Source organism: Eurytemora carolleeae, unplaced genomic scaffold (genome assembly GCF_000591075.1).
Source record: "Eurytemora carolleeae unplaced genomic scaffold, Eaff_2.0 scaffold728, whole genome shotgun sequence".
NCBI lineage: Eukaryota > Metazoa > Arthropoda > Copepoda > Calanoida > Temoridae > Eurytemora > Eurytemora carolleeae.
The window spans coordinates 91,117-116,367 of NW_019396676.1; the positions used below are offsets into that span (position 1 = coordinate 91,117).

The 25,251-nt window shown below is 31.6% G+C and overlaps 3 protein-coding genes across 4 annotated transcripts in view; all 3 read right to left on the bottom strand.

Moving 5' to 3' along the window:
- The window catches only part of LOC111707250 (ATP-binding cassette sub-family F member 1), a 26,664-nt gene continuing 1,413 nt past the window's right edge, over positions 1–25,251 (bottom strand). The window contains exons 2-19 of the mRNA XM_023480316.1: positions 22,685–22,689; positions 10,996–11,167; positions 10,137–10,514; positions 9,771–9,863; positions 9,513–9,583; positions 8,775–8,922; positions 6,792–6,925; positions 6,127–6,191; positions 4,986–5,073; positions 4,783–4,869; positions 4,367–4,426; positions 3,840–3,941; positions 3,379–3,480; positions 2,968–3,021; positions 2,582–2,749; positions 1,667–1,802; positions 1,256–1,427; positions 1–314 (exon numbers count right to left, since the gene is read on the bottom strand). Coding sequence (XP_023336084.1) covers positions 124–314; positions 1,256–1,427; positions 1,667–1,802; positions 2,582–2,749; positions 2,968–3,021; positions 3,379–3,480; positions 3,840–3,941; positions 4,367–4,426; positions 4,783–4,869; positions 4,986–5,073; positions 6,127–6,191; positions 6,792–6,925; positions 8,775–8,922; positions 9,513–9,583; positions 9,771–9,863; positions 10,137–10,514; positions 10,996–11,157 — 2,211 coding nt within the window. The 5' untranslated portion in view covers positions 11,158–11,167; positions 22,685–22,689 and the 3' untranslated portion in view covers positions 1–123. The remainder of the gene's footprint in view (positions 315–1,255; positions 1,428–1,666; positions 1,803–2,581; positions 2,750–2,967; positions 3,022–3,378; positions 3,481–3,839; positions 3,942–4,366; positions 4,427–4,782; positions 4,870–4,985; positions 5,074–6,126; positions 6,192–6,791; positions 6,926–8,774; positions 8,923–9,512; positions 9,584–9,770; positions 9,864–10,136; positions 10,515–10,995; positions 11,168–22,684; positions 22,690–25,251) is intronic.
- LOC111707249 (uncharacterized) lies at positions 19,469–21,802 on the bottom strand. The gene is made up of 2 exons (XM_023480315.1): positions 21,493–21,802; positions 19,469–19,901 (listed from the first exon to the last, which is right to left on the bottom strand). Exons 1-2 carry the CDS (start codon positions 21,600–21,602, stop codon positions 19,700–19,702), a joined length of 312 nt encoding a protein of 103 aa, XP_023336083.1. The 5' UTR covers positions 21,603–21,802; the 3' UTR covers positions 19,469–19,699.
- The window catches only part of LOC111707248 (insulin-like growth factor-binding protein-related protein 1), a 17,618-nt gene continuing 15,662 nt past the window's right edge, over positions 23,296–25,251 (bottom strand). For both annotated transcript variants that reach the window (XM_023480314.1, XM_023480313.1), the window contains exons 8-11: positions 25,095–25,153; positions 24,326–24,362; positions 23,528–23,578; positions 23,296–23,418 (exon numbers count right to left, since the gene is read on the bottom strand). In XM_023480314.1, coding sequence (XP_023336082.1) covers positions 23,385–23,418; positions 23,528–23,578; positions 24,326–24,362; positions 25,095–25,153 — 181 coding nt within the window. In that variant the 3' untranslated portion in view covers positions 23,296–23,384. The remainder of the gene's footprint in view (positions 23,419–23,527; positions 23,579–24,325; positions 24,363–25,094; positions 25,154–25,251) is intronic.

The window sequence follows — 25,251 nt, forward strand, 5'->3', positions numbered from 1 at the left end:
TAGATGAAAGAATATATATTTATTATCCTGCACCTTTATCACAAAGCATAATATACAATAATCAAGAGAACCGTTCCCTAGAATAAAGTATAGTCACCAAGCTTAATAAAAAAATGATCACTTCTACTGTTCGATCGCTTTGTTGGCGATAACTGATGGATTGAAAACTTCCTCTCCAAGCTCCTCCAGCACCTCCTTACGGTACTCGTCGAACCCTCCGTCGATCTCACTGATCCCCTGCTCCTCGATCACCCAGAGCTGGCAGTTCGTGTCTCGGATCAATCGTTCGTCGTGAGAAACAATGATTACCCCACCTAAATACATTTTATTAGATTATAAGCAGTGATTAGGATCTGCAACATCATAAGTTCCTGGTTATACTGCAGTACTACAAATAAATTTTATTAGATTTTAAGCAGTAATTAGGATCTGCAACATCATAAGTTCCTAGTTACACTGCAGTACTACAAATAAATTTTATTAGATTTTAAGCAGTGATTAGGATCTGCAACATCACAAGTTCCTAGTTACACTGCAGTACTACAAATAATTATTATTAGATTTTAAGCAGTGATTAGGATCTGCAACATCATAAGTTTCTAGTTACACTGCATTACTTCAAATAAATTTTATTAGATTTTAAGCAGTGATTAGGATCTGCAACATCATAAGTTCCTGGTTACACTGCATTACTACAAATAAATTCATCGACCTAGCTCAAATTAATTAAATTCGGTCCTAATACGTAAAATATGCTTATAATCTTCGAATCTGCCTCGCAAAAATCATTTAAAACATCGGAAACAAATCTTTTTGATCACATAGCAAACATTAAAGTATTAATCAGAGGATGGTAAATTAAGTTTCTACATTAACAATTAGCAAGATAAGATAAAGAAAATTTGGAAAAAAAAAATGCTCGTAAAGGATATCAACAAAACTTTACATATTCTTTCGCATCAAAATAAAATGAACCATAAGCACTGCTTCCAAAGTTTCAAAAGCATTGACAAACTGTTCTTCATGCATAAAAAATAGATTATCATTCGTCGGTAGAAACGTGTTGAGAAGAAAAGTTTTTATCCAATACAAAAAAAAATATATTTATTAGGAAATAACACTGGAATTTAGACTAATAACCCGTTTAACTCGACGAAAAAAAATGCAGGGGACATTCGTTACAAAACTAACATTTAGGAATTTTTTCCATTGTAGTGTTACTCATGCAAATTATACAAGATCTGTGAATCCATACCTTCATATTCAGTTATGGCCTCGGCCAATGCATCAATACTTTCAATGTCAAGATTGTTTGTCGGTTCGTCAAGAATAATGACATCAGGAGCGGAGAGGGTCAGCTCGGCAAGCGCAACGCGTGCTTTTTGACCTCCTGATAGATCCTTCATCTTGACAGTATGCGCGTGCGACTAAGATTAATTTTATCTATTTTTAACGCAAGGAAGAAAGCTTCAAAAAAGGTCAATTAACTTAATATTTAAGACAAAATTTGAAATTTTCGTCTTTTCTATTTTTCGAAGGACAGTCTATTAAACAAATTCTATTATAATACGTCTATTACGTCTGTATTATTTAAAAATCATAGATTTTAACATTAAGTCATGAATTAAATTTTTTTCTTTTTTTTCTGTGATTGGCATTTACCAACCTGTAATCCAAATGAACCAAGCTGTTTCCTGGCCTTCTCTAAGGGTAAGTTAAACAGTCGCATCAAGTATTCTGCAGCACTCTCCTCCGCTGTTAGATGCTCTCCTGAGTGCTGGTCAAACCGACCAACCTTCAACCTGCAGCAATCAATCAATCAATCAATCAATCAGTAAATCAACCACTCAATTCATCAACGTCAACCATTATTCCTAGAAGACCAGGCCAAGTCCCCATCAAATAAACCGGCCACAGGCATAGACAACCGATTAATTAATAAATAAATTTATCAAATAATTAGTTGCTTAATCCATCAGTATTTCAACTAGTTATTCCATCGATAAATCAATCAAAAAATTACCCTATTCATTAATCCATCATTCAATCAATCTATCAATTGTTCTATATATCAATCTATTGACATTCAATCAGTCCTTCAATTGTTCTATCTATCAATCTATTGACAATCAATCAGTCTATCAATTGTTCTATATATCAATCTTTGACAATTAATCAATCTATCAATTGTTCTATATATCAATCTATTGACAATCAATCAGTCTATCAATTGTTCTATATATCGCTCTATTGACACTCAATCAATCTATCAATTGTTCTTTATATCAATCTATTGACAATCAATCAATATATAAATTGTTCTATATATCAATCTATTGACCATCAATCAGTCTATCAATTGTTCTATATATCGCTCTATTGACAATCAATCAATCTATCAATTGTTCTTTATATCAATCTATTGACAATCATTCAATCTATCATTCTAGTACTCTATCAATCAAATGATTAATTTATCAATCTATCAATTGATTTATCAATTAATTTGATCAATTAAACAGAAAATTAACCACTTAAGCAATTAATTGTATAGTTCATTTCTACTAATCAAACCCCTTACCTAAGATTTTTCCTGGCCTCCCCCTCGATGGGTTCAAGGTCACCCAGCAACAGTTTCAAGAAGGTGGACTTCCCGACCCCGTTGGGTCCAACAATCGCAACTCTGGACTCCATATCAATACCAAACTCAACCTTCTTAAATAGTTTCGGCTGGCCAGGGTAGTTATAACTAAAAATAACATTACAATCATAATCAAAATGTAAAAATGTTGTTCTGAAAAGTTAAGAGAAAATTAGACTAGTTTTGGCAGCCGCAACTGATTTCTGATTTCTGTGGCAAAAAAAGAAGTAGTTAACTCAGCCATAGCTAGTTTAGCTCTCTTTAGTTCCGACTTCAAATTAAAATACTGCACATCTCCAGACAAACATAAATTAATTAATTCTTACCTGACGTTATAAAGACCAAGGATTGGTGGCTGGAGTTGTGAAACCTCTGGAAATCTGAACAAAAATGTAGAATAGAATTTATATTAAAAAAAATTAAATATTTAAATTTGCTGTAAAAGCTAAAAAGATTTTTACAGCCCCTTATTCACATGATTTAAGCAAAAGAACTTCAATCAAAATTCGAAGAAATTCTTTTTAACTGAACTAAACCATCTTTGACAAAATATGTTCATTACATACAGAGACTGTAGAGGTAATTTCGAGTGACCTTTCTGTCCCTCATTTACCGCGTAGCCTGTCTACAGTGATACAGGTTTGTAGAGTACCTTTATTAATTTGATAGCTTTATTTGAATGGAGGGTCACTTCCTTGAAAGATAAGGTGGTGAAAACCTCATCGTTTTGCACAAACCTGAATTTGACGATGTACTCCTTCGGACGTTCCAGAAGTTCTGTTGGGCCTGTATCCTCGTCATCGTTTTTATGTAGCTTCGTCTGGTTCTTTTGCTGCTTCCTAGATAAAATAAAGCTTTAGAAGCTTTTTAAAAATAAAAAAAATGGCTTTTGCTGCTTTCTATGTAATATTATTAGCTTTTGGTGTATTCTTGACATTGAAATAAGTTTCTAATGATTTTTAGGTTAAGATAACTAGCTTTTGCAAATAATACGCCACTGCTGCTTCTTAGTAACAAAAATATATTCTGCTTTCTCCCCAAATTAATTAGGTCTGTTTTTCAGGGATTGATTTGCCTTGCTGAATTACAGGTTGTTAATTAATTGAGATGCATTTTTAGATGATGTTCAAATACTAATTACATCTATATTTTTTTTTTCTTAACTTTTTCTTTCAAAGTTTGAAATTCCAGTCCTTACCTTGTTAATGCTTCCTTCTGTTTACTCTCTGCCTTCTTTTTACTGCTTCCAGAGGCCTTGAGTTCCTTCAACTTCTTCTCCTGCTTCTCATAGTCCTTCAACCTTAAAGGGATTGTTCGCGATATTTCATTAAATAAAGAAGCATCGTTTACGCGATTTAAATCTTTTTATACAATTACATCTTGTACGATTACGAACTGTAGGAGTAAAAATCTGTAAAAAGTGACATAAATATTCTGAAGAACAGAAAAGCAGGAAAGTCCCATTAACATTTCTTTCTAAGAAGGGGTAATTACCTGAAGTCTCTTAGACATTCTTAAAAAAGAAGTTTCTTATTATAGCGTTGAAATAATATGACGTCACAGATTGGTAATAGAGAATATGTACTGTGTAGCTAGTGGTTTAGACAATTTAAGAACATTCGTGTGTATCTAACTATTTATTTCGTCCCATCTCTATATGCTGCTTAAAAATGGGTAGCCGTCTAGCAGCAGGAAGACAGTCATTGTTTATCAATAATGTTTTACCTTTCTCGTCGCTTTTGGATCTCCATTTTCTTAAACATAGAGTAGTTTCCTTTATAGTACCTAGAATATAAAAAATATATTGTTTTTTATTAAACAAACCTATTTTTGTTGATATTTATTGTTAATTGTTTATGTTATTATCGTATGGACAATTAACATATTTTAACAGACCAAATACAGTCCTTAAGTCGTGTCATTTTTCCCCAAAAATTGGGGCTTTATCTTCCAATTTTGAGAGGATTTATAACCCGCAATTTAGAAGTCCTTTTATATTTCGCGAATTTTCATTTAAAAATCGCACATTTTTATGGAACTATGTTCGGAATTCAACATTTTGAATTTAAACCTTGGACAAACAAATTTTTTTTTTCCGAATGATGACTTCAAAATAGTTTACGTGTTTATTTCTAACTTACCAAAGTTTGCACTGGTCTAAATGAATAATATCTGTGCACACATTGTCCAAGAAACTCTGGTCGTGAGAAACTGAAGAATAATACAAACTATATATTTTAAAACAAAAATAAATTTAAGACACAAAATTAAATTTTGAAGTTTTCGTTAGAACCAAGCAGTGCACACTGCACACCGTGCATGCAACAAGAACAAGAACAAGAACAAGAACAAGAACAAGAACAAGAACAAGAACAAGAACAAGAACAAGAACAAGAACAAGAACAAGANATTTAGGATTAGAAGAGTAGGTTCTAGAACATATTATTTAGGATTAGAAGAGTAGGTTCTAGAACATATTATTTAGGATTAGAAGAGTAGGTTCTAGAACATATTATTTAGGATTAGAAGAGTAGGTTCTAGAACATATTATTTAGGATTAGAAGAGTAGGTTCTAGAACATATTATTTAGGATTAGAAGAGTAGGTTCTAGAACATATTATTTAGGATTAGAAGAGTAGGTTCTAGAACATATTATTTAGGATTAGAAGAGTAGGTTCTAGAACATATTATTTAGGATTAGAAGAGTAGGTTCTAGAACATATTATTTAGGATTAGAAGAGTAGGTTCTAGAACATATTATTTAGGATTAGAAGAGTAGGTTCTAGAACATATTATTTAGGATTAGAAGAGTAGGTTCTAGAACATATTATTTAGGATTAGAAGAGTAGGTTCTAGAACATATTATTTAGGATTAGAAGAGTAGGTTCTAGAACATATTATTTAGGATTAGAAGAGTAGGTTCTAGAACATATTATTTAGGATTAGAAGAGTAGGTTCTAGAACATATTATTTAGGATTAGAAGAGTAGGTTCTAGAACATATTATTTAGGATTAGAAGAGTAGGTTCTAGAAAATATTTTTTGCTACCTCAAATTTTAATCAAATTATTATTTTTGCCAATTTCCTCCAAGTTTTGTAAAATCAGGGTTACATGGTTACATGGCGGCTAAGGGAAACTAATTAAAACAAAAATTGTTACGGTAAAATAAAAAAGACATTATTTAAAGGATCTGAGCAGGTAGGGTAGTTGACTTTCTAATATTAACGATTTTTTTTTAAAAATCCTGTATGTTAGGGATTTGTGGAGGCCTGGAGTTTCAAGTCCTGATTGTACAATGGTTTTTCAGCCCGGATTTCATTTCAATTTTTACATTTGCGAAAAATCATTCTATTGTCTTTCCAAGATGAACATTATAATCCCAGCAACACGACTGAGTTTAGACAATCAATTTCTTCACTTGAGCTGGGAGGGGGGATCATTTTCTATTAAAATAGTAGTTAAGAACTTAGATGTTCCTTCTTACCAATAAAAAGTGCTCGGGCCAAGCTTACTCTCATTCTCCATCCACCAGAGAACTTATTGGTTGATCTAAATTAAATAAAAATTCATGTGAGAAAACAGATTAACTTTTTATTTAACGCAATTTGTAAATCTTTTTCCTCTTGCGTGAATTCGAATTATGTTCTTTGCTTGGTAGCCTCAAGGCACAAAGTTTCTAATTTAGAGGCTTAAATATCATCTTAAATTAAATTTTTTTAAAATCGTCGTCCAAAGTACATCGTAAATAAACAAACAAAAGATTATGATATTTAACATACGAATGTCCTGAATTGGATTCAACATTTATAACTTGTAATATCCGAATGATAAGTTATATACGCAACAGATAGAAGACAAATTTAGGCTGGCTCTTCGAAATTAGTCACAAAATAGGTATTGAATCAATTCTCTGCCCACACTTCTTGTCACCGTTAACTACAACAGTGTAGCCCAGTGTTACGCGGCTACAAAAGCAGTCCACCAGCTTCATTATGTCCTCATAACGCCTGACTGGCATTTTTTTTAAATCGGATTATACATAGAATTTTTTCAAAGACTTAAAGGAAATGAATATGTGATAGAAGAAAATTAGTAGCGTTTAAAACTGAAATAATTTCCACTTTAAGTTTTCCCTTCGATATGTTCTACCTATCCTGCATCTCTTTGTCGAAACCAAGACCAGCGAGGAGTCTCCTAGCTTTAGGTTCCGCCTGGTCTGCTCCGATAGCACGGAGTTCCTCGTAGACCCCCGTCAGTTCATCCGCTACATTCTTTCCCTTATCCTGGAACACGTTCAAGTAAAAAAACAAATAATCAAACATGGAACGTAAAGATAAATCGAAAGATAAAGAAACTGAACATTGGGTAAATTTTCGATATCTTTTATAAAATATTTTCCAGAAATTAACAGTGAAAATTAGAAAGTGGTGAAAAGAACAGTCTTTTTCCTTCCTTTTACTTCAGAAATGTCGCTCAGTATTTTGCTAATTTCCAATGGCTGCATCTAATATTTGTTTAAAACTGTTCAGAGCTGGGAACTTTAGAATGGTGGATATCGAGATCAATACTTGATTCATCTTTTTCCTAATCTCAAGACTAACCTAATCTTGTACTTATATCCTGAAAAGTGTATAGCATTCAACCAATAAGAGTCGCGTATGAGAAGCCGGGAAATTTGAAATTTTGCGCGCCATTTAAGATTAATATACAGAAACGGGAGGGACTTTCTAATTTTGAAAAACCGGTTTTTGATTTTTCTCTTCTATATCCGAAAAAGAGTGGATTAAGCAAAAAATTAAAAGTGTCCACATTGGATATTCGGATTAACCAGTCGGGATTAAAGGTATCCCATTCTAAAGTTCCCAGCTCAGGGCACATTTTTTATATTTAGCAAAGTTTTTTAAATTTAGAAATTCAAATCAAAATTGTTTTTGGTTATAACTGTAGTTTTTCTAGATAACCATTCTTGAAGGTAAAATACCCTAGCAGAGCGCGTTTAAATCCGAGCTACATTGGTCATCGGATTTTTTTCCATAAAATTATAATTAGTCAAATATATTTTTGTGAGGGTTATACCTAGATAATTAAATTTTTGTTGAAAAAAGTAGGTGCACGACAATCATAATTCATAATAATAGACATTTTAAAAAACTTTCACCGACAGGTTATCCATCGTAGGAGGGAAACTCCCTGACGCCATGAGCGTCCGCTATGTAGACACGAACCTCCCAGATTTGCTAGACAGACCGAGCCTCCGCTATGCAGAAATGAGCATTGAGCATGCGTAATACATCAAAATGTGCCCTGTGTAATACAGGAGGCTTTTCTAAACTTGTGTTTTCGAGTTGCATGAGAGGTTTCTCAAAGATGAGAAGTTGCCCTTTATTAATAGTGCCTAATTATGACTAATTAAGTGGTATATAAAACCTTGAAACATGTTTTACATGAAAAGAAAAAAAGTTTGAGAAAAAAAATTTAATTGAATTTCATTTCATCTTTTATAATCTTTGATTTAAGTGATACCTTTTTTGTAGTTCAAATTATATCTAGAATATTTCTATCAAAAATTTAAATCTTAACTCTTTTCAAAAAAAAGGTATTGTTTAAATCAAAGATTACAACAAAACAAACTAATTCTAACCCAGAAATATTTCTCCAATATCTTCCTTTCTGCGCGGCGTAAGACATGTTTAAAGTTAAAGTATAAATCTTATGAACCACTTTTTGAGTCCATATATGTTTCTGACCATGAGAATCAATAAAGTACTCTTAAGTAAAATTCTTATGCCACTGCGTCAAAAAAATGTTAAAATTTTCATTACACATAAAAACCAAGATTTAAAAAATCTGTCTGTATGGTAGAGGCTCGTTTACTGCATAGCAGAGGCTTGGTCTACATAGTGGACGCTCGGTCTGCCTATCAAATCTAGGAGGCTCGTGTCTGCATAGCAGAGGCTCATGGCGTCGGGGGGTTCCCTCCCTCATCCATCAACATACTAGATCTTGTCTAGCACTAAATCGAAATTAAGGTACTTAAACGTTTTTGCAGAAAAAAACGGTTTTCTGATATTATGTGCGTATTTTGGAATTAAAGCTTGGACATAATCCAATATGATATGGGACGCTATGTACCTGTTGCCTTTCTAGTTCTGCTGCCTCCTTGAGTAGAGCAGTTCTCTTCTCATCAGCATCAAGAACAGTTTGAAGAGCTGATCGTTCATCAGCTCCAACCTCCTGCTCGCAGTACAGGACATCAATATTAGGCGGAATCTGAAGAGCCCTTAAAACAAATATATTATAAATGCAAGCAGATCATGTAGTATTTGTGTAAAGGTTTAGTGGTTCATCGGAAGATACAGTATTTGAGAAAATTATCAGATTTCATTTGATCCCTAAAACGTTTTTTCGTGCCAAAAATTCACTCTTGAAAAATCACCAGGATTTTGAGGATAGAACCCCTGAATTACCCTTTACTAAAGTGTTATTTTACTACCAATAATTTTGGATTGATTTTTCTTTCCTCGTCACCATCAATTTTTCGAATCTCATATAATACTTAGCAAAATAACAATTTTTTTCTTCTGTGGATTACTAAATTTTTACATAGAAATTTTTGGCAGCCTTTTCATTCCGACAGTTCATTATCTTTTCCTGTGGGAAATATAACTTCCAACAACAAATTTTGGTGGATCAAGCTTCAGTCGTTCAGATTACAACAAGCCAAATATATCTTTTAATAACGAATCAAATTAGTGTTATCTAGTTTTAAGATTTAAAAACCAATTTCCCACTAAAAAACTACAATAGGGGAGAGGATGGGCGATGTGATCTCAATTTTGGAAGATACATACTTAAGTCAGAAATAATTACCGGTTTCCTATATGACGAAGAAGGGTTGTTTTACCATGACCATTGGGACCCACAAGTCCATATTTTCTACCCTAAATAATAAATATAGATTAAAAATAAAACATTTCTTTGGTTCTTTTGAGTTTCCCCAATAAAATCTGAGGCATCTCGGTCACGAGGATCATGATTTATCATCCGACAAACAAACAGTGATTACTACTTCATATATTTTCAATTCATACTTCATAACGTTATTATTTAATTCTCTTCTTAACCAACCTGAGCGATGAGAAGACTGGCATTGGTGAATAAATCTTTCCCCTTCGCGGCAATAGAGAACTTGTCAATCTTTATATCCACAGCGTTCTCCATCTAATTTAAGTACAGATTTTTAGAGTTGTAATATCAGGATTATTTCCAGACAAGGATAGGGTTAGGTATCATTATTATCATTGTATACATAATAGATTAGATAATATATATAAAATCTCAATTGGAGATATAAGCTGGCTACTTATAAATCTTCAGCGGATCTAATTTAAAAGCTCAATTTATATTTATTTGATAAATATTTGGTATTTACTAGTTACTAGCTTTTCCAAATTAATATTCTACATAATCAATGAATATGTATTAAGTACTAACCTGTGTGAGCGCAGCCCCTGTTTTGAATGCCTGCGCAACTGTGAAATTTGCATCCAAGGCGGAGTGACCCTCACCGCCCTTCTTGGTGATTCTGTCCATCTCCGCCTCAAACTTCTTCTTCTTTTCAAGCGCCTTCTTTTCCTTGTGTGTTAGCGTTTTCGCTTTACTCTTTTGTTTCTCATCTTCCTCATCACTTTCTTGGTCGCTGCCGGTATTTTCATCTTCATCAGAGTCATCTTTCTTTTTTTCTTTCTTTTTGCTTTTCTTTACGCTTTCTTCGGAGTCGCTGTCACCGTCCTCCGACGAATTTTCCGTCAATATTTTCTCCGCCATTTTTCTGGCCTTTTCCTTTTTGCTCATTTTCTTAGGCTTGCTGGACTGAACAATGATTGATTTTAGTTTAAATAGCATCTATTTCTTATTCTAGCTTTTATCATTATCAAACCAAACATACTTAATATAACCTAACATACTTATTATAAAACCTAACATACTTATTATAAAACCTAACATACTTATTATAAAACCTAACATACTTATTATAAAACCTAACATACTTAATATAAAAACTAACATACTCATTATAAAACCTAACATACTGATTATAAAACCTAACATACTCATTATCAAACCTAACATACCCATTATCAAGCCTAACATACTCATTAACAAACCTAACATTATTAATATAAAACCTAACATACTTATTATAAAACTTAACATACTCATTATCCAACCAATAATACTACATTTTTAAGTCTGTTATGTTATTCATATGTAATAACAGTATAGAAAACTAATTGCTTTACTCCAAAATAATGAGTAAAAAGACATCTTGGAAAAGGGTTTGTCATATTACCGGCGCAGTTTTCGTCTCAGGTTTCTTTTCTTCCTCGTCGGAATTGTTATCCCTGTCATCGTTCATTATCAAATTCGTCATCTTCTCTTCAATAGTCTTATCATCATCCCCCCAATCTTCATCCTGCTTTTTCCCTCCCTTCTTACCCTTTTTCGGGGGCATGCTTTAGTCTGAAATAAATCCTCAAATCTGTTGGCAAAGTTTTCTTTCCATGCATTTTAAGATTTATTTCTCTTGGATAGGTGATATATTTTACCAGGATCATTTAAAATAAGAAGCTGAGCTTGAAAGTAACACTGTGATCAATCATTGGGTCCGTACTAAAGTACAATTTTTGGACCCCCCCCCCCCCCCTAACCATTTTGTACATAACCACTAATTTTTAGCTTTATTATTATTATTCATTTGTATTACTTAGGGTTAGGTTAAGACAATTTCAAGGCCGAGCGCCGCGGATAGGACAGGCTTGGGGGCCTGGCGCTGCGACCACATTACCAATTATATCCATGTGTTACGTACAAAATTGATGGGGGGGGGGGTCGAAAATCGGTTATTTCCCAGGAGAACGACTTATCAATTTTTAATATATTTTTTATCGATTTTTAGGTAGGTTTACAAAAGACAGACATGAATTGGCCCCTAGCCTATCCCAGCCGCAACGCTCGGCCAAGAAAGTGTCTTAACCTAACCTAACCCTGAGTATATACTAGTTCAGCTGAAAATTATTGAAATTAAAGGTCTGTCCTGGCCGCAGAGCTCGGCCGCCTCGCATGTCTAGCCGCAGTGCGCGGCCAAGAAATTGTCCTAACCATGTCCTAACCTAACATTGAAATAGTACTAAATAAATATATTGGGTTTGTCCTAGAGCGATACCCCCCACCTACTCCTATAAATTTTGTATTATTTCAGGGTCTATAAATTTTGTATTATTTCAGGGTTAGGTTAGGTAAATACAATTTCTGGCCGGGAGGACATACCCCCAAATATCTATACTAGGAAAATACCTATTTACCATTCGTGCATCATTATGTCGAAAAAAATCGTTTTTAAACAGACTTGTCCATAACCGTTTTCATCAATCTAAATAATTCACCACAAATTGGCTAAATGTACTTTCGTATATATTAAACCCGGCCCGGTATATTTCTTTCTCGTTATCATTTGTCAAAACATGAGGACAATATAAATGAAAACAGGATTTCACATAAATTCGTCACTTACAAGTCTTCTTCTTCCATGTGGCTGGTTTTACATTCAATGTTCTTCAATTTTCGCAATCGTTTTATTCTCTAAATTGAAAACCAATGAGGGAAGAGACCAATGTTTTCCCGACCAATCAGATTCAAGTATTTACAGAATCATGAAATGTGCATGTGACGCGTCTTTTTTTCTTTTTCTCGTATGATTGATTGATTGATTTGGGTTCGAACATCTTTCGTTTTATTTTATTTTTTTCTGTGGAAGTTATTACTTTACTTTAACTGCACATACACATCACACAATTTGATTGTGTTGCTCAATAAAAATTAATGATTAAATGAACATAAAGAAAGATAGATCGTTTGCTTGAGATATCGTTAATAACTATTATTACAGAGTTTATGAATATCTAGCTCCTGCAAGATCCAAATTAACGATAAATTAAGTGATTTTTTTGCAATGTAGGAGGGCTTCGCCCACCTCCTCGTTTTTAACCCTATGTGACCAACCCCCCCCCTTAAAAAAATCTTTAACTAAGTTAGGGGCAGCTGGGAGGGAGGGGATATAGATAGATTGACCTCCGTGCCTCTAGATATGCAAAATGACCTGTTTGGTCAATCATCTATCTGTCGCTATACCTATTAATATAGGAAGGACCCTCATTAATTTTCATTTTTATGATTAAATTTAATGCTAAGGACTCTATGAGTTAGTATAATCTTAAAATCATTATTTCTTCAAAGATATTAAAGTCGTTTATAAAGGTCGTCTTTTATGCATAACAGCTTATGTACAAACTTTTTACAAAAAAAAACAACTTAGGATCAATTGAACGAATTAATATTTAAAATTTGTTGATTAACAATTCTTTAAACTATTGCAAAGTCCACTCTGAATAGATATATTTAGATTTTCGGCAGGGGCGTAGAGGGGGGGCCGCGCCCCCCCGCCCCCCTGTACGCGTGCCCCCCTTGAGAGGCTGAGGGGGGGCATCCATGGGGGAGGCTCTTTTAATATTACATCTGCTTGCATTTCCCTTCCTCAGGTCAGGCACAGTGGTGTACCAGGGGGGGCAGTAGTTCTCTTGCCCCCCCTGGGAGTTCCAAAAATACAAAATTAAAAGGAAACTACGTTTAGAAAGTAACACCTGGCAATGACAAAGACTAAGGATTTGTCTAAATTCACTGTTAATACAAGGAGAGAAAAGTTTTCCCCTTCTAAAGAGAATACTTCTTTACACAAGATGTACTATGACGGAGACTGAGAGCAGACTTAACGATCTTGCACTTATAGCTTTACACCCTATAAGGCTGTCTGAGCTCTCTACTGAAAAAAATCATTGAAATGTTTGTGCAAGCAAATCCCAGAAAATTGTAGCTTAAAAGATTTGGTTAAAATTTAGATTGAGTAAATTCTATCTAAAAAGAAATTTCGTTTATTCATAAAAATATAATTTTTAATGATGCTGTGATGGAGTTAAGTGATAAATTTATAAAGTCCAAAAGTTAGTTTTTCAAGCAAAGGAATAATTTTTAGACTCTAAGGTTAGTAACACCCAAAAAAGTAGTCTTTTGGGTGTATTTTTATGGTGAACAAAATAAGTCCAGGTGGGAGAGGGGGGGCAAAAAAATTTAAAAAAGGTATTAATATTTTTTCAAAAAAGGGGTTTTTAAGGGGGGGACCAATGTTGCCAAGGGGGGGGGACCAAAAAATGTTGTGCCCCCCCCTAAACAAAAGCCCTCGTACGCCCCTGATTTTCGGTTGGTTAAGGGCCATAAAAGGCAAACAAAAAATAAAAATAGTAAGCGGAGATCAAAATGTAGGGCGTGGAGACAAAATGCCGGAGACTTGGTGACGTAGTGAGAGGCAGGGAGACGGTTTCGCGGGGCCTGGAGGTCATCTGCAAATCTAGCCTGGATATATACACAAAAAAGGAAACTGTAACTGTAACTGTAAATATAATTCTTTCAAAAAAGATTTTATAGTACATATATTATATATATACTGGTGTTTACCAACTTCGTAGCTTTGCACTTAGTCTTTGCGAGCAGTAATTTTTTTTCTTTTTAACTTTCTGATATTTAAAAAAAAAAAAATTTTAGTAAGGAAAAGAGTCTTTGCTACAAACTCAAATTTTCTAGTACCTTCTTTTATCTCTGCAACCAATTATGATGTAAATGATGTTTCGACATTGGGTTGCAAAGATATAGGAATTGTAAAATTATTGTGGAAACAATTCATTTCCTTTTTTTATAAATATCATATTCTTCTTTTCCTATAATAACTGTTAACCATTTAAACTTCCTTATACTCCCGTTGTGTAACAATTATCATCAAACGTACATTTTCTTTCTAACTTTTGCTGTAACAAACTATTTCTAACTTTTTCTAAACTTAAAAATAATTTGTTTTTGTAAAACGGGAACCTGAAGCAAGAAGTCCAAATGATAGATAAGTTTGGTAGGTATTGCAATCTTTTTGTAAACGTATACCAATATACAGAGATACAGTTGGGAATATCTAGAATAGAACATTTGTAGAATAGAGTTATACATTTGTAGAATAGAGTTATACATTTTTAGTTTTTAGAATAGAGTTATACATTTCTAGAATAGAGTTATACATTTCTAGAATAGAGTTATACATTTCTAGAATAGAGTTATACATTTTTAGAATAGAGTTATACATTTCTAGAATAGAGTTATACATTTCTAGAATAGAGTTATAAATTTCTAGAAAAGAACTTAACAAATGTTTTAAAACTTGATTATTCCAAATGTTTTAAAAATTGATTATTCTAAACACTTCTAAACACAAACTAAAAACGAACGTTTGATGAAAATTTTTTTTTTCGTTTGTTTTTCTATCTTTTGGATACTATAAGAATATTATAGAGAAATATCCAAAAGAAATGAAATTTAATTTTGTATTTAGAAATTTAAGCCTGAATTGCTTGCACATTTATGCTGTTTTTTTATTACTTTTTTATAAATTGAATTTGTAATTTTACATTTCACATAAAAAAAATTACATGTGTTGTGCTTTTAATACAAATGGTAAAAATTACAATTAATTATGTTTAAGAACTTTTTAAGATTTACCTTTATAAGCATCGTCAAAATACCTGTAAAAATAAAATAATGAAAATTACTGGAACTGGAACATAATTTTATGAACTGCATTGGCAGAACTGGTTCAAATCCCAAATCCTTGATTCAAAGTTAAAGATTCACGAAAAGGCTTGAAACGATGATTAAGGATTTGAACCGGTGGCAGGTAGTTCTGCGATCTCTCCAATTCATTAAATTCGGTCCCAGATGAAATAAAACATTGTTCACCTACAATTTAAATACTTATAACAATTAAATAATTAACAGTTTCATTTTATTTATGTATGTCAAAACAAAATATCCCCCCCCTCATTAATTTTGTTTCAGTTGTGCCTCTATCAATGGGAAAAGAGAATTTTATCATTCATGCAAACTTTAGGAAAATGTAATAATTTTCATACTTGTTGGAAAAGAAGTGGAAACAAGTTGCAACTTAAATCTATTGAAGAGGGAAAAGTCTCTAGTTTGTAAACTTGACAGAAAAGAACATAAATACGTTTATAAACATACTTTTACTTAAAATGTTCTTTCGTCATACGTTTCGGAGCAAAATCTTAGAAAAACAGAAACCTGCGTTATTTTATAATGGTTCTATAACTTTTAAAAACGAGTCTTTTAAACGTTTTTGATGAACAATTTCACAAATCATACTTAATTCTCAATGTTTTCTTTTCAATCTTTCTTTAGACTTTTGTTCGTAGGGATTTCTTAATTGGTTAAACATAGACATACTTATGAAAACGTGCTCTGGACATTCTCTAAAAAAATATTTTGAAGACATTTTTATGAAATTAATGCCAAATTGATCATTAAAAATTGGTAAACTTGAAAAAATATTTTATTTAAAAATATATACATTAAATATTTGCCTGGTTGGTCTACAGGTATATACCAGGCCCAGTATATTATAAAGGAAATATAAAACAGAGTTAACTCTTTCTTTAATTCCATCATTTTACTTTCTAATATATTAAAGGGATTATCAATATAATTGAATATATTAAAGGGATTATCAATATAATTAAATATATTAAAGGGATTATCAATATAATTAAATATATTAAAGGGGTTATCACTATAATTAAATATATTAAAGGGATTACCAATATAATTAAATATATTAAAGGGATTATCAATATAATTAATTATATTAAAGGAATTATCAATATAATTAAATATATCAAAGGGATTATCAATATAATTAATTATTTTAAAGGGATTATCAACATAATTAGATCCATTGAAGGATTGTCAATATAATTAAATATATTAAAGGGATTATCAATATAAAAGTAAACTGGGTCCGTGGAGTCTATGTACATTGTACAGTGTAAACTGGGCCGTGGAGTCTATGTACATTGTATAGTGTAAACTGGGCCGCGGAGTCTATGTACATTGTACAGTGTAAACTGGGTCCGTGGAGTCTATGTACAATGCACATTGTTCAGTGTAAATTGCACGATTGCTGTTTTACAGCAAAAAAATTCAGTCCTTTGTTAACAAATTTTGTTAATGTTACTTGATAAACCTATTACGTCAATTTCACCTCAATTCTAAATATTAATAACTACGCTAATTAACAATATATTAAACTAAACATATAGTTTTAAATACTAAATTAAAATTTTCTTATTTTTTATCTTCTGATGAGATAAGAGTGCAGAGTGCATAAACGGGAGAGTCAAAAGTTTTTAAAAAAATTTATTTTATTTTGCTCAACATTTTCAATAGAATTAGCAAAAATAAAGAAAGTTGAATTATATTTTCGAAATAGTAATTGAAATTTACTTTAAAGTCGTCCTAAGCCTATAAATTTAATCTTCATGAAAAGATATAATATCGATAGATATGTACCAAACCATGCACATCTAGAGATGGGCATCAAGAGATATGTACTAAACCATACACATCTAGAGATGGGCATCGAGAGATGTGTACTAAACCATATACATATCAAGAGATGGGCATCGAGAGATATGTACTAAACCATACACATCTAGAGATGGGCATCAAGAGATATGTACTAAACCATACACATCTAGAGATGGGCATCGAGAGATGTGTACTAAACCATATACATATCAAGAGATGGGCATCGAGAGATATGTACTAAACCATACACATCTAGAGATGGGCATCGAGAGATATGTACTAAACCATACACATCTAGAGATGGGCATTGATAGATATGTACTAAACCATATACACATCTAGAGATGGGCATCGATATATATGTACTAAAACATATACATATCTAGCGATGGGCATCAATAATTATGTATTAAACCATATACACATCTAGAGATGGGCATCAATAGATATGTACTAAACCATACACATCTAGAGATGGGCATTGATAGATATGTACTAAACCATATACACATCTAGAGATGGGCATCGATATATATGTACTAAAACATATACATATCTAGAGATGGGCATCAATAATTATGTACTAAACCATATACACATCTAGAGATGGGCATCAATAGATATGTACTAAACCATATACACATCTAGAGATGGGCATCAATAGATATGTACTAAACCATATACACATCTAGAGATGGGCATCAATAGATATGTACTAAACCATATACACATCTAGAGATGGGCATCGTTTCCTCCAATATTTAAATGTTATTTGACAAGGTGCTTCATAAAACTAGTCTAATCGGAAAGTTTGTCTTTATTATATGAGACAAAACTTTACTATGACAACATTTATGGCCCGAACGATTTTTCAAAAGTTTGTTACGAACTACTGTTCTGGTTTCTTCATGCCTATATAGGTGTGAAAGTTTTAAATCAGTTAATAAAAATACACTTGTATAGAAAATTATGTTTAAATTCGAGATGTTTGTGAAACTACATAAAAAAAGAAAAAAAGTTGAAGGTCTAAATATCAAATTTATTTTGAACAATAAAATCTTTTGTCAGCTTTTACTTCATTCATCTTAGTCATGTACTTGGAAGATGTATTTCAAGAATTTTGTTTTCATGAATTTTATTCTTTTTATTCATGGAGAATGTAGATATTTCAAGAATTCTATTTTCAGTAATTTTATTCTCATTAAATTTAAAATGTTGTTATTTATCTCCTTTATAAAGGAAAGAAAGTGCATCCACTTAAAAAAATTATTTAAATTTCTGATGCTAGCCAACTCACTTTAGTGTGAATAGTGGGAGGGAAAATTCAATTGAAAAATTTCAAAAGAATTTTTTACAAAAAGGGGTTGTGATGTGCATCACATCTAGCTCAGGGGTAGTTCTGTGCACCACATCTAGCTCAGGGGTAGTTCTGTGCATCACATCTAGCTCAGGGGTAGTTCTGTGCATCACATCTAGCTTAGGGGTAGTTCTGTGCATCACATCTAGCTCAGGGGTAGTTCTGTGCATCGTTTTCAGACATTTTTTTGTCGCTAACAGTGTTTTACAAGAATGCGAGTAATTAATTGAATTGCAAAATTGTATTCTCGATGAACTATCTTTGATCACATTTCTTTGATTTCATCAAAGATATAAACCAAACGTTTTTTCAAATCGAAAAATGTTTTCTAATTGATTTTTACAAAATTGTTTTGGTGAAGAGTAATACCTTTCTTCAGAATAAAAATTTTGCATAATGTAATAAAAGCAGACCAGTCTTGCATGAAATTTTGAAAATTAATCTCAAATCTCAAATTCTTGTGGAGTCTCTAAAAAGTCTAAACTTTAAATATTTTGAAACGGGTCGCAAAACGATGACCAGTCTAGCTTTGAGATTGTACTTTGATCATTTTAAAACTTTAAACTTCCTTCAGATGTAATAATCATAATTTTTTCAAACAAAAATATTCCAATTTCTTCGTTTTTCCCCTTTTTTATTGTGATTCTGTGTTAGCGGTTATTAATCTGTCAATTATGTATGTAATATTGAAAACTGCACCGAATTTGATCGACAAAAAAGTAGTATTTCTATTAACTTCATATATAGTTTAGTCTCATTCAAAAACAACAATGCAAAAGAAAATGGCGATAACTAAATACAAAATATAATAAACATGAACATAATGTGTGCTCGGGCAGCTTTCTAATTGGGCATAGATGGTAAACATAAAAATACGTTTCAGTCCCTTTAAACTAACATTTTATTGATAAAATCTAATTCTTTATTTACATTTTATCAACTTATTTAAACCTGCAAATATACAATATACCACAAAAATGCAACAAAAGTATTTAAAAACAAAATATTTGACTTATCAGGAAACTTAACCTCTAAAATGGCTTCAGTGTTAGAATCAGTAAAAGCACTTCGTCATAAACATAACAGATCAGTCGCCCTCAAGCATGTATGGTTTTAGACCACAATGACGCAAATGCGTCATAAAAGCTAAAATTTTGCGTCATGATTAAGCCCTCTCAACAAAGATCCTTCCTCTGTCCTCCCTATCCGTCTCTTTGATGTTGTCGAGGCAGGAGATGATCTTTTTCTTGAAGAAGAACCCGAGGAGAGCGAGGAGGGCGATGATGATGAAGCTGATGAGGAAAGCGTATGACGTATCTCCTGCAAACTCCTGGTACTCTAGGTTCTCCTGTTGGGAGCTCTCAAACCTGAAAAAGAAGAAAATTAGAACAAAAACCCACGAATCAAGAATTTTCCGACTTTAGTAAACGCTGCGTACACCTGTTGTTAATCGGTTTGAATAGTTTTTTTTTCTCTAACTCTATTATGTAAAAGTTCTTTTATCAAACTTTGCAATATATTTAGTCCTAAAATGATAAAAAATGGAGACACGATCCAAAAATTATCATTACAATTTACAACACAATTATTGCATTTATCTTCTGTCTTCTGTTATATATATGATATTATATATATAAACCTAACCCTAAATAATAATAAAAATACAAATTTACTAATTTCGTCATGTACAAAATTGATAGAAGGGGGGGGGGGGCTGGGGAAGGGGTCCAAAAATCGTTCACTAGGACGGACCCTAAAATTTTGAAATATATTAATACTAAATTTTCTTACAGGGGTTTATTTTAAGAGTAAAATTAGCTCCAAGGAAGATGTGTTTAAGATAAACTAATGTTATTGCATGATGGCAACAATTAAACAATTAATCCAAAAATTATGTGAATTCTCCTTTTCCATGGTTTCAGACCAAAGGTGCTGTCCTCACAAACAAAGCTCATGATAAATATATAAAATTTTAATGGACTTTTAACTATCATTTATTAAAGAAAACTCGTCTTGAACACGTGTCTCGGGAAATTTATATAATTTTTATAAATCATAATCAAATAAATTTAAACTTGTATATTTCTTTGAAGGATTTCTTATCATCAGTGCTGATGATAATATACAGGGGTGAGTTAAAGAAAAAGAAGGATAATATGGGCCGTGGCCCCTTTTACATGTATATCTTAAAGAAATTAATAAATATATTTAACTGAACAATTTAAAATGTTTTCTAACCACAAAAAAATAAATGCATTTATAGAATTAATGTCTAATGCATTATTTTATTTAATGCAAAATGAAAATGTCACATGTCTTTTATTTACGATTTAACTCCTTAAAGGGTCTCTCAACGTTTTTTCAAGTGTCCCTTTAATTTAAGAAGTGCATGCTCAATTCACAATGGTACCCTTTACACAATCAGGAAGGTTTAATAGATTTTTTATCCTAAAACGTGTTAACTTATTTTAATTCAAATCCTCAATTCTATGGCTCTCTGTCGCATTACCCCGCAATTAACTTTAATGAGAAACCACAACTATAGATTATAGATTATAGATTTTCAGGCAGAAAAGCATAAATTTATTCGTCATAACTTTAAAGGAAATTGTTGAGAATCGTACAATTCACATTCTTAAGATTATTTAAGAATTAAATATTGACTCAATTAGTTTAAATTAAATAGGGTTTAATGTATTTATCAAAATCATTTTGGATTCTCAAAACTGAATTTCTATGTATATAAAGTAGTAAATTGCTTGTTTATTTGTGTGTATGTCCGATCATAATTCAGGAACCCTTTGATCACTTTGCCTCTAATTTTGATTGGGAAACTCGGGAAACCCACAGGAATAGCCTCAGCTCAGTTTTTAAATTCTAAGTGGGGTTGGTTTTATCAGGAAACGTTAGGGTAAAGCTAGGTTTCCAAGCTACTATGTTATAAAAGTAAAACCTCACCTTTGATTAGAATTAGTACCGATGATTTCCTTCAGATGTTCCAATTTTCCAATAAGTTTATGCACAGTGTCTAAAGCTGTAGGATTATCTTCTCCTGTATTTCCACTCATTCTCTAGATGCTTTAGAGAATTTACTGCGGGGATTGAAATATCTTTCGCTCTGGTGAGATGGTATAGTATAGATTATATATAGATATTTAGGGATGTATCCTATATTAGAGTTAAACCTCAACTGATCAACTTATTAGGTTTATAAAAACATGTATCTTGCATCAGAGTTAAATATCAACTGATGTCGGAGTCTGATCAACTTGAAATAATAATAGTCACGAGGTCGAATCAGCTGATTGGGTTTCTGCAGCGGTCAGTTCAGACCTTTCTTCCACTAAATTCAAACACAACCCACATGTTATTAATTGCATCGAACTGAGTTTTGTTGTATTTGTACGCATCAGAATATTTTACATTAACTCCCATTTCTTTGCTTGTATTTTCAATTTTTCTTTATTTTCTTTATCCCATCAACTTTATTTACAACAAAAATAGATAAAATCTTTAAATTGAAACATAAAAAAATGTTCTCAAACGAAATTTATCATTTGGAAATCCAATTAACAACACAACAAAACAATTCTTTGTTTTTCAGAAACAAAATTAGAATTCAGAAATCTACATTCTACTTATCTCTAAACTGCAGAGTGCTAATTTAAAAATGGAGAAAAAAAATTACTGAAATATAATTGAAATAAGCTTATTATTAAATTATTTTAGTTTTACGTTAAAAAACAAAGCTTTGAGATCATAACTTTTCTTCCAATAGAGGAAATTTAAATCTTCATTTCCCAAGTATAGACTTTGACTCAACATAAAAAATGTTAATCTTTTTAGATTTACTGCGTATTGGTTTGGGAACTTTTCTAACTTTTATTTATACCAAGTAAGAGATACACTATTTTTTTGCACATAACAATTTAGTCATTTTATTTTCTAATCAAAAGCTCTAATTTAGGAACGTTCACGAATCACGATATACTGTCAAAGGAACCTATAATAATAATAATAATAATGATAATAATACCGTAGAACATAACAATTATTTCCTTTTAAAATACTGTTAACCCCCATACTTCAAGTATATTGGGTACTTGTGCTGAAACTTCCTTTATAGAGAACTTAATCAGAAGTAAACTTCCTTTTCTAAATCAGAGATGCTGAGATGCTGATGAGGAAATCCGGTTTAAGTCGGTTGAAATACAGTGTTTTTTCTTTTTTACATAAGACAAGTTTCATAATAAATACAGAACAGAACAGAACAAGTTTTAAAAATTGAAAATCCCAACATTTTTTGCTCAAAAATTGACAACAGTTTCTGGGATGTTACCATATTTACATGAGAATTATAAACATATCTTTATAAAAATGTTTTTCAATATGTATCGGAAAAAATATTAAAATAATTAAATATCGAATTTTTTATTAAACAATTTCTGATTTTACAATATTTAAAAATAGGGATAAGGATAAGGGTACTAATAAGGATAAGGATAAGGATAAGGATAAGGATAAGGATAAGGATAAGGATAAGGATAAAGATAAGGATAAGGATAAGGATAAGGATAAGAATAAGTAAAGAATAAGGATAAGGATAAGGATAGAGATAAGGATAAGGATAAGGATGAGGATAAGTAAAGTATAAGGATAAGGATAAGGATAAAGATACTAATAAGGATAAGGATAAGGATAAGGATAAGGATAAGGATAAAGATACTAATAAGGATAAGGATAAGGATAAGGATGAGGAGAAGGATGAGGATAAGTAAAGTGTAAGGATAAGGATAAGGATAAGGATAAAGATACTAATAAGGATAAGGATAAGGATAATTTAGGATTATCTACATTTCTTCTCTATAAACTCCAACAGTAGCACTAAAAAAGAAGATAATAAAATATTTATAGAACATCTAAATAAAAAATAATTTTTAGTTAAAAAATGCAACAACCTATGAATTTCCCCATCATTTTTGATTTTAATTACCTTGCATGAACTTTTCCTTCGCTATTGCTTGCAATGCAGTGATAAACTCCACTGAATTAAATAAATTTTTAAAAACTTTATTAGTTTTGTCTTTTATTGCAACCAACGTAAAAGGTCACACAAAATCGAAACAAATATCGTTTTCCATTATTCAAACATTTGATATAAATAATTCATGTTTTATTATGATTAGTGTGCTACATTTACGACGTCAAACATCATAGAAATCCAACGTATTTTCCGGGAGTTTTTTTTTATATTTTTGAGAAATTAGACGACGTTTTTGTAAAACATTGTAGCTTATCATTGTCATTATTTCTATTTTTTTAATATACCCTAGACACTATACAACTAACTAGATTAATATGCATTTGTACTGCTCTCTATTGTGTTTAAGGTTCCCCCAGAGTTTATTATGTCCTGACATAAATTAATGATTATATGGTTACATAAAATTGCATGTTACTAATAAAAAGAAAAATCTATATTATGAAAATGATATGAACAGTTTTATTTTTACAAAAAAATTTATCAAAAATATACAAAAAAGTTCTCTAGTAATGCTAATATGATTTCATAAAATTCCGTGTTACCATTTAAATAAAAGGATTTAATGAAAATTATATCTACTTTACACTGATTATTTAATTTCTCAAAAATATAAAAAATGTTCTCCCGGAAAATACGCCTTGTTGCTATACGTTGGATTTCTATATTGTTTGACTCCACATTTCCATTAGTTAAAATGATTTTAAAAAATGTCGACATTTAATTTATGAATTTGCAAACGCTGAATACCTGTAACTTGGGTCCAGGGAGATTATTTGTGCCCATCCTAGATTTATATAATTAATAATCAATAAATTTATATAACATTTTTTTTTATCCTCCAGAGGTTAACACTTTTTAGTGAATAGTACTAATCTACAAAACTTGATCTCGATATCCATGTGACAACTTTTAGATTTGAGGGAAATGCTTAATCTCAATTTTTGTTTCCCTTCCAAGAAATGATTTCCATGAGATTTCAAAAATATATCACTTAATAACTCTAAAATCATTTTCTCGAGGATCAATCTGTAATTTTAAATGTTAAACTAAATAATCATGAAATTAATATTTTACATTTTTAAAATGAAAAAATTAATCAAATCATTTAATTCCAATTAATCTGTATCTCAAACTAATATTAATAACTATGACAATAATTTGCCACAAAAAAATTATTTCTAATCCCTATATCCATGCAATGTTGTAGTTGCATAGATGGGAAAATTTGAGTTTGTGGCAAAGACTCAATTTCATATGGAATAATTTCTCTCCTCATTTTCTAGTTTATAATCTTTATATCTTTGCATCCTTTTACCGTCGGCCTTTAATTTCATATTCGGAGACGAACTCACGAGTGTTTAGTTCAGTGGTATTTTTCTAAACAGTGAAAAAATATGGATTTGGTAGATTTGTACAAAGATGGCCCATGGGAGTATAAATAGAGGGGGGGGGGCGGTGGTTCAGTGTCCCTTTTCATAGTTTTTTTTTTCATTTTAAAATTGTGGGATTCTTTTACCTGTTGCCATCATAGGTTCAGGCCCACCTCGCATTTGGACAGAAATCATCTGGTCATCACTTTCACAAAATATTATCATTATCATTATTATTATTATTATTATTATAGCTAATGAACTCGGCATACAGAAGTGAAGCAAATATTTCAAGTCCAATTC

Bases quoted from the DNA above. Each gene is read 5' to 3' on its own strand.
- LOC111707249 (XM_023480315.1), bottom strand. From the start codon at position 21,602: ATGAGTGGAAATACAGGAGAAGATAATCCTACAGCTTTAGACACTGTG. The intron at 19,902-21,492 runs GTGAGGTTTTAC...CTTCTTTTTCAG, and splicing joins GGTACTAATTCTAATCAAAG to GTTTGAGAGCTCCCAACAGG.